Raw genomic sequence first — 10,335 nt, 5'->3', positions numbered from 1 at the left:
AGTCATCAAAAATAAATCTCAATTTCATAAGCTTCACTTATTCAAAGCTCTTGAAAATATTAAATAACTTGTGTGTGTGTGTGTGTGTGTGTAGTATCATAGTGTAATATACAAAGGAATGTCTTTTGATTTCATTTACCTCTGCTGCAGAGCAGGCTTTCATATGGTCTAATGGGACAGAGTATAGAGAGCAACTTAAGAATGGGAAAGCATCAGTCATGACATATAGATACAACTTACTTCTCAAAATAGAAAATGTGTAAGTAGAAGTGAAGTAGATACAAAGAATTCACCAGGGATAACTTTATCCACAAATGTAGTCACATCAGTGTGGAATTCTGGTTGTCAGTAGAAAGGAAGATATTTTGGTTGTGACAAGGGAGAGAATCTCACAAAAGGAAACTGCAGGATAAAATTTAGCATGTTCAGAGTTAGTATGATAGTGCTTCTTAGTCCTGCCACTTCAGTCTCTTGGGATAACACCAGGACATTTACAAAAAGTAAAGGGTACCAATTTGCCACAGATCTACTGCTTTTTCAAATTTAAAATAACATACAGGAAAATTCAACAATCAACCAACTTCCTAGAAAACCTGGAAGATTATGCGAGAGGTTCAGAGGAAAAATGATCAGAATGTTGGTGTAGCTTTCTTCCCTCCTCAGGTCAGGCAGATGCTAATGGAAGATGTTTTGATGACTTGTTTTGTTCTGTTAGTCACAGCTCAGGTTTTCATGCTTATCTTTGCTTTCTGAAAACAAATATACCAGGTAGGGTTAAAAAAAATAAAAAAAAGGAAGGAGTTTAGAGCAGATCAAATAAAAAAAAAAATCTTTATTTCTATTCTATTCTGTGGATAAAAGGTGAAAGATCAATTTATTCAAGAAACTTTCCTCACATTACATCTGTTCCATCTTAAAATAATTTCCATCAAAACAAATTGCCAAATGCTTTTGAGAAAATGAGTCTTTAAAATTTAACTTGTGATGTATGTGAAGTAGGGTTGGTACAACTCTGTCATTTCAGAACCTACATGCAAAAGCATGAATACGGAAACAGAACTAGTAGATTGATTTCACGGTTGGCAAGTTTTAATTCTCTTCCATTTAACAGCATGGTTGGGGTTAGCTAATAATGATTCCACTTATTCAATATAGATTTATTAAGCTTTGATCAGAAAACACCACAGATTTATCATTTGATAAGACTAATTTTGATACAGAAAAACTGGCAGAAAAATAAATTTTATCTGAAGATAGAATTCTTTTTTAAACAGGGCTATTTAATCCTAGGCAGTTTGAGTTATCCTAATTGTCCATTTTATTTAGACTATGTTATACTAACCTAATTCAAAATGATTCAGTTTGAGCTGGAAAGATGGCTAAACAGTTAAGACCTTCACTGCATCTATAGGTGCCCCAATTTCAGTTCCCAGAACCTATGTAAAGTAGCTCACCACACTGAAACTCCAACTCTAGGGGCTCCAAAGCCCTTTCCTCACAGCCTCAATTACCTGCATCCACATCCACATCCACACCCACATCCCATAAATAATTAAAAATAAAAACAAATCTCCAAGATATTTTAGGTAATGTCCTAAATCTTCATTTAAACTAGTATGATTTCTTAACCTTGGCAACAGGGTTTGGATGACGTCTTCAAAGCCTTCAACAAACTTTCTACAGTACCAGAAGGGAGAATTTGCCATTGTAACCATTATTTCTCTCAGAGGGCACACAACTTAGTGTTTTACAGTAATGGGTGACTTGGCTAAGGAGGAATTTTACATCAGTCTCTGGGCCATAGACTCCAAACAGCCTACTTGAGAGCATATGTCATTTCCTTGTGATTTTTATACGGAAAAATCTCATATTAGTCACTCAGGGTTAAAGTGCATAAATGGCCAGTGACTCGTGTATTATGAAGAAGTACAGGCTATCTCCTGCCCCAAGCAGTGAACAACATATGTCCATGCTTACATTTATCTTATCAGATTTCAAACACCCAACTTTGAAACTAACTTAACTACAAAGTCATGATTAAAGAGATAATGAAAAGAGACTGTTGGAATTAGAAGCTCATTATTTATCCAAACATGAGATAAAATGACTGAGATATTATTATATAAACTGGTGTATATTGTAAAGACAGCAAAGACACCAAAAGCTGAAAACAAGAATAGTCAATACTTACAATCCCAGAGTCATGTCTTGGTTTTACTTTATAGAGTGATTTTCCTTTCTTCTGCCTACACACTTCCTCAGCTTCTTTGACTCTGAGTAGGGAAGAAGACAACCAATTTAAACAGGAGCCCACAATGACCACAGAGACCTACTTTACAACAGGGAGGCAAGCTTCAACTCATTAAAGATTTGAATTACTGGGAAACACACACAGGAATGTCTCCTCACATTTGATTTTTAAATAAAAACTGCTAGATAGAGCAGGTCACTCATGTGAGGATGAGGACCCTATGATGGGCTGTATTATATAAATACAAAATGATCAATAATTGCATAATTAAGAACGATCGTGCAAGAATTCCCATGAAGCTTTAAAATGACTTCAGGTTCATTTTCTCTCTACCAAATACTTACATATAAAAGACATTTGGAAGGAAACTTCTGGGCAGTTCCAACAACTAAACTTCATTAAGCATGGAAGCAATTATTATTCACTTGATGATAAAAACAAAACAAACAAACAAAAAACTGTTACCCTTTCTCATTGTTTAATGAGACAGGGTGTCACAGGGAATTTAAGTTATCTGTAATCTTGCTGTAGCCTCCTAAATGCTGGGATTATGAGGATGCATCAACATTCAAAGTAACATTTTTAACATGTTTAAGATTTCTTCTGTGTGTATACATTCCAAGGAAAATGCACTGTGTCCATGAGAAGCACTATCTAGAATAAAGTGCTGTTAAAGATGAATTTTGCCATAGAACACTGGCAATGTCAATGTCTTTCACCTTTTATCTAGGGATGCCTTTAAATAATAAAAGGACAGCATTACCAAATTATTATATTACGATTACAAGGCTAACGACTATTTTGCTAAACCATTTTTTTACACATTACAATATATTACAAAAAGTCACAACTGATTTTTATTAAAGAAATCACAATAAACATGGAAGGTAGGACTCCATTAATAAAAGAGTGACAAAACAAAAAAGAACATGATCTATCAGATTCATTTATTTCTTACTCTTATGTTTTATTCCTTAAGAATAAAATTAATTGAAGCATGAAGTGTGTTGGGAGAAACTGAACAGACCATGGCTTGGCCTTAAGAAAATATACCTTATGTTGCTTACATTTATTGAAAGAAACAAATCCTGAATATGTTTCTTGTGCCCCGTAGCAAGCGATCCAGCTACAGAATTTATCTCCTGTGTAACTGATTTAACTTTCCTTAAATGATAGAATGACCTACTGATCCAGGCTGGCGTCTCAAGCCTTATGTGAAAGTAATTCCTTTTAGATACAAAATGCTTCTCATTGGGTAGGCAGTAATTCCAGAAACTTGTGACAGTTTAGACACTGCATTGTTACCACGTTTATTACTACCCTACCAAGCCATAAATTCCCTTTAATCCCTCCCTAAACATCTGAAGACAAAAACATTTTCTCTATAACAAACCAAGGATTTCAGAATCACCATCTTCCTCTGAAATAGCTGCCAGTAAATTTAAGCTTGAAGTATTTGGATAGGGAATTAAGGGAACTTTTTTTTTTTCCCTTTTTTTTTTTTAAACACTTAGTCAAAATCCAGTAGATCCCCTTTTAAATATGCTTGGAGTTCTTTAAAACATTTCATAACACACACACACACACACACACACACACACACACACACACACACACTGTATTTTACAATTATTTCATTCCCCAAAGCATTGTGGTACTTCGCTCTGCTCTATTTCCAGCAGTCTCAGAACTATCTTGGTTAGGATCACAGGAAGCTGATTTTAATACAAACATATTTAATTTTACATGAAAGAAAGCCCAGTCATTCCTTATGGTAGAGCCCATGTTGACTGGAGAGAGTGTGTATCAAGGTGACGTCATGGGATCTTTTAGAGCTCATGTGTTCATTTGACAAACATTTATGGAGCAGCAACTCCAGATCAGGTCCTGGCGCAGCTCAGGTTTACAAAGACAATTCAACTTAACATCCATAGGCCAGAGGCATACAAGAGCAAAGTAATGACAGGGTGTACTATGGGCATGGACGGCCCCCTGACTTTGTATAAGGTCCCAGAGAAGGCTTCTGCAATTGGTATTCAGGGTTTATACAAACAATTCATGAGTATCTTGACGGTTGAGTCTTATTTTCAAACAATTAAAACAGCTCAATTGTCTATATTTTTGGAAAGAGAATTTGTTATCAAGGGTGATAGAAAAATAAATGCAATCCATAAAGTTACATACACAATGGTGGAGGAAGAGTCAATAATGCTGCACTTCAGAAAAATGAGTATCTGTTCTTCTCCTGTCATGGGGTCCCTATGAGGCAAAAGTTCTAGATGCTTTTTGACCTATGCTTGAGTGCCTGTGTGTCCATCATCTTATCTTAGGCTCCTTGACAGATTAATTACATTAATCTGTACATTAATGAATTAGGGAGCTGGAGAATTGAGCATTAGAAGTGCTGTCGTACTTTGCATTTGCTTCACGGAGGATTTACTTTAATGCATGTCTCCAGGTTCACCTATATTTTGGGGCCCAGTCCCTGTGGTCCAAAGGCAGCACATGGAATAATATGACACAGGTATCCTAGCACAGCCCTTTAAGAAACAGTGCTCTCTAACTAGGTTTGGAAAACTCTGCCTCCCAAGTCCTCTCCTTCAACAGAGTGCCACTAAACATGTTCACATCCTTTCTCAGTGATTTCTGACACAGCTGAACCGAGTAACTACTGCTCATTCTAAATGCCAACTGCATTTCAATATAAATCCCATTGAAATACTTTCCCTTCACACTAGAGACTGGAAAAATGAATGTGTCCCTGAAGCCCAGCTTTACTGCCAGGATTAGCAAGGAAAAAAAGAAAAAATAAAAAAAGAAAGAAAGAAAGAAAGAAAGACAGGAATGGAGGAAAGGAGGGTGAAAGGATGGAAGGAAGGAGGGAGGGAGGGATGACTTGGGGTTGTGCCTCAGTTGGCAGTGTGCTGGCCTAGCATGCATAAAGCCCAGGGTCTGTCTGATCCTCACCCAGCATAGAGGTACATACTTAAAATCTCAGCACATGGGAAGGAAAGACAGAAGGATCAAAAGTCCAAGGTCATTCTAAACTGCATGTTTAGTCAACTTGTGATTCATGACAGTTGTGTCATAAGAAGTTATAAACAAAAGAATTTAAAGGAGGGAGAGAAAAGAAAGGAGAGAAAGCAAAGAAAGTGAGACAGAAATGAAGACAGGGAAGGAAAAGTTGGTAAGGAGCCCTATATATCAGCATCTTCCCCATTGAGCTATCAGGGAAGATTTTACCTGTCATTTTAGGTCTAGTGTGTAAGTGCTAGGGGCTTTTAATGTCTACCCTCTTCCTGGCTCTCTCCCCTCACTCAGTGAAGCCAAAAATTTCCAAAGTGATTAAGGAATAAAGATGCTAAGAAGAAACAAGGTGTCAAGAAATAAATTAAAAACATCAACTTCAACATTATACTAATTGGGAACCAGAAACGAAATAAAAGGAGACAGTATTCGGCTTACAAAAGGCAGCCACCAAGAACAGAGTAGATGCTCTGAGAGGAAAAACTGACTGGGGAAAGGCAGTATTCCATTGCTTTCAAACGTTGTCTTCAGTGGAGTTCAAACTTCAGGTACCTCTATTGAAGTGGAATAACCGTTTGGGGGGGCCTATGAATGTTCTGGAGAAGCACAAACAGCTCCATGCATAATTAATTAAGATCTACTCTTTTAAACATGGTTACATTCAAAGAAATGGGAATGTGAACTGTCACATTTGTTAATTGAGACTTCATTCTCTTAATGAATTAAAAAGGAAATTAAAGATGTTAGGATGGCATCCATGACTGACAGGCTAATTTTAACCCATCATGACACCCCATCATCAGTGTAGACAGTAGAGAGCAAATGTATGCAGATCTAAACGCAGGACACAGGATTATAAAAAGAAATTCCTCATTCATCATTTTTAGTGATTTCTGAAAAAAAAAAAAAAGAAGAAGAAGCAGAGACCAGAAAACAGGAAATAGGGCATTATCTTTTAAGAGGAAGAGGGGATATTAGATGGTAGATAATGGCTGTAAAATTTAATGTTAATATTTCTCTGTAATTGTTGCCTATGAAGCTTCAGAAACAAAGGAAACTATGCATCTCTACATAGATGTCCAAAGTTCATACTTATACCTCCAAAAGAGGAACAGGAGTTGTCACAGAAGGGCTGGTGTTCTCTATCATTTAAGAGAATAGTTGATTACAGTTAGTGACCAAAATATACATGGAATCATGTTGGCAAAGAGGAGCTGACCAATATGAGTAAAATGAGTTTTGCTAATTTTTTTTCTTAAAGCAGAAGAGATAGGAGAGCTAGGGGGAGAGAGAGAGAAAGAGAGAGAGAGAGAGAGGCAGACAGAGACAGAGAAAGAATGAGTGAGATATACCCATTGGCATCCTATATTTAGCACTAGTCACATCATTGTGGCAACATACCCTGTTAGAGTCACCTTCCAGAAGCCTCCTAAGGTACACAAGGTACTCAGGCTTTCTATACTGTGCCTAATTGTGTACATATTAGATATTTTCTGTTTCTTCCTAGGATGGCAACTCTAATCTCTCCTCAGCCTACCTCAGGCTTTACCACTTGTACCTTTTTCTTTTAGCAGAGACAACCAGACAACTAAGCTGGCTCAAATGGCAACCCCAATTCATCATGAATCTTAGCACCAGGTAAAAGAATGGTATTCCTGGATCTACAGGAAACCTGTCTAGCTCCTCCCTATCTCCTACTCCCACAAACAAGGCATATAATAAGTATGTCTGAGAGGGCGAGGGAGCCAGAAGGCTGACTTGTAGATGGCATCAGAACTCTTGTTTTGAAAAGGAAAATGTGAGGCATTGCAAACATAGATGGTGTTGTGTCATGCAAACTGCTTATTCATGGTAAACCCTAAACCCAAGTTCATTAAGGTAAAGATAGGAGGAGATAAGATTATACTTTGTGTTTGCACGCATGTCTATGATTGGTCTATGCATGTGCTTGTGTGGCTGTGTGAATGCATGAGTGCTGATATCATGCATTGTGTGTTCATGTACACATGCATCTGAAGGCCAGAGGTTGATTTCAGGTAGCCGCCTTACTGTTGCTACAGTCCTTCACTGAAAGTTAAACTCACTCTTCAGCCAGGGCTGGTCAATGGGCTTCAGACATCTACCTGTGTCTATCTCTCCCCACCCTCCACTATTAATTTATAGTGACAGTCTGTGGTGGCACAGAGACCAATAGATAGGAGTAGCAACTGTGGTTTTGGTGACAAATAGATTATCCTAGCTGCAAATCCAGTGGTTTTTTTAGGTCCCACAAAAACCTACTACCACTATTGTAACCAAACTCTATAAACAAGCCCGCCCGAAGCCATCCGCCCTCCCCCCTCCCCAAAATCCTGAGGAACATTATACTAAGTTCATTAATTACAAAGCTGTAGCTGGAATTTACCTAAAATTTCCCACACGAAGTATATTGTCTCAAAAATAAGATTGTGAATATTATACAAAATGGGAGTTACAGTCTTCCTACACATGTAGATGGAATTTGCCTCTTTCCTCATAGAGCCTGTGGGTGGTTGCTGCTTTTTTTGAGTTTAGTGTATTAAGCTTAAAAGTTACTACATAAATAAGATCTGAAACCAGGAGATTGGAACAAGTTTAAGGTTTACAGTATCATAAAGAAGATAGATATAAGCAAGAAACTATGGAATTCATTCTTATAGGATTTTCTAACATCAGTTTTAAATTCCCATATATATATATATCCTTGAAATGTGTCAGTCTGAAAACTGGATTCATTTACATTAAATGTTTTCTAAACAAAGGGAATAGTTTTTCATATCTGTTCTAATAAAGATGCACTTCCCAGCCCTGAGCCTTCTCTAGCCCCAGGGACATTTATTGTCAGGCAAATATATACAAAACATTCAGTATAGTTAAGTTTAAAAACAGTGTGCGAGACAAACAGGGAGATAGACTCAGATACAGACAGAAAAGAGAAGCCAGACATCCTTGTAGCCTGTAGACAGAACAGCCTGTAGCCACCTTCTATAGCAAATGCCACTCTGGCCATAGTCTTATCAAGAAAAGATACACTGTCATCATTCAATAGGATGGGAAAGGCGGCTGCTTTCCCACTGCAAAACATTAATAATTTGGTCTACACAAGTATCTGTAGCAGACAGTCACGCCTCACTGGCTCCAACTCAGCTTTCTGGGAGTCGCTGCCTTTTTGCTCTGGAAGCCAGGATGTTTGTCAGGGGGAGGGCCTTAGGCTGAGTTTGGGGCAGACATTTCACTGATCTGAGATCCCCATCATGGAGAAACAGACCTAGCAGGAAGCTAATAGCACATGAAAGTGTCATTCCTGCCACTTTAGAATGCACTTTACCAATAATAATAACAACAGCAGCATCAGGTCTGCCTACAAATTAATTTATTTTTACCTACAAAGTGGTGAAAGTAAGAGACAGAGATTTTAGACTATGGTTGGTTAGCAGTAATGGCTTAAGACTTCTGGGGTTCTTTCCAAGTAGAAACAGAAAAGGTATCAGATGTGTGGAATTAGAGGTGATTTAAGGAAGTTTATTCTGACTCATCTCCTTTATAACCCAAATGATCTCAAACTCACCCATATAAAACCACAAAGATCTGAGAAACAATAAAAACAACTACCCCACCAGGAGAAAGATTGTCAGCTTCCTGCAGCATCCTTTCCTGAGTTGCATGCTGAGCATTTTTCAACTTCTAGAGAAAAACTGCATTGGCCTCTCCAGTGCTTATAGAAAACAGTAAAAAAAAAGAGCTCAAACAGATTCTCAAGGAAGAAAACCAGGCTTCCAATACACTCCTGATCTGCTAGAAGCCAGAGTCCAGGGATGTGGCACATTAAGGGACAGTGAGTTCAGAAGGGCACTATATGCTTCAGGCCCTCAGGGACCAGACCCAAGGACAAGGGAGCTGGATTCACACAGAAGCCACATATCATACTCTATCTACCTGCACCCAAACCAAGTCACCATTTCTACCAACAGTGGACACTATCTTCTGGGGGAAATCTCCTAACTTCATTCCTAATTTGTGACAGTTGGCTAGGTGGCTTTATGCAACTCTTCATAAAACTACACATGGGTTTTCATAAACATGAAGAAAATTAACAGACATGAGTATTGCCAGTGTTTCCTGAAGAGTATTTCTATGGAGCATACATAGGTGAAAGAGATAAAAGGAGATTTATTTACTTTGCTTCTAATTGTGTGCATATACGTGTGTGTGTGTGTGTGTGTGTGTGTGTGCATGTGTGTGTGTGTGTGTGTGTGTGTGTGTGCATGCAAGTGGAATCCAGATACTGATTTTATGTGTCCTCATCTATTCCTCTCTCCCTTATTTTGGGGAATGGGTCTCTCAGTGAACTCGTAGCTCACCAATTCAACTAGATTGGCCCCAATTTGCTTGAGCTCCCCACCTCTCTACCCCCAATTTGCTTGCCCCTGAAACTCCCAGTATTAGGATTACATATTATCAAATTCAGCTTCTAATGTGGTGTTGGAGAACTGAACTCAGCTGAATTTTGTGCAGGTTCTCCTTCAAAGCAAGGACTATGGCTATGTGTCTCTTTTCTGCTTGCTGATTATTAAGTTGCTTGAGGTTAATAATCACAGTTAGTCATTTTGAAGTTTCCAGAGCACAATCTGAGCCCTCACCAGGTCATTTTTTCCTAGACACTTGAAAACAGACCATTTGCTAAGTTACCCATGAGAAACAACAGAGGTTCTAATTAGGGCTTTGACTAAAATCTCTTGGTTTTGTGTCTCTTCTGGATGTGTCTTGACCTTTGAATTCATCAATTTACTGCTATCATTCTATTTTTAAATAACAATTGATTTTTAATGAACATATACATAATTCAATGTTGTAAGGTAGCCTAAGGTATTTTTCCATTTCAGAGGGATTCCTTTGTGTTCTGTATACAATGATAGGACCAGAAGAATACATGCTATGGCCTCAGTAACTCCTAGGCTATAATGTGGCTTTGCTTCCACAAGACATTTGAGAAATCTCTCAAGGGATGTTGGTGGACTAATTACAGAAAGATGGTTCCC

General features: G+C 38.0%; 1 protein-coding gene across 1 annotated transcript in view; it reads right to left on the bottom strand.

The window, feature by feature from the left end:
• Positions 1 to 475: 475 nt before the first annotated feature.
• The window catches only part of Fmn2 (formin 2), a 282,857-nt gene continuing 272,997 nt past the window's right edge, over positions 476 to 10,335 (bottom strand). The window contains exons 17-18 of the mRNA XM_051186365.1: positions 2,192 to 2,273; positions 476 to 749 (exon numbers count right to left, since the gene is read on the bottom strand). Of these exons, the coding sequence (XP_051042322.1) occupies positions 723 to 749; positions 2,192 to 2,273 (109 nt within the window). The 3' untranslated portion in view covers positions 476 to 722. The remainder of the gene's footprint in view (positions 750 to 2,191; positions 2,274 to 10,335) is intronic.

This window comes from Phodopus roborovskii, unplaced genomic scaffold (genome assembly GCF_943737965.1).
Source record: "Phodopus roborovskii unplaced genomic scaffold, PHOROB, whole genome shotgun sequence".
Taxonomy (NCBI): domain Eukaryota; kingdom Metazoa; phylum Chordata; class Mammalia; order Rodentia; family Cricetidae; genus Phodopus; species Phodopus roborovskii.
The sequence above is the reverse complement of the archived record's forward strand: the minus strand, read 5'-3'. Positions and strand labels throughout refer to the sequence as shown.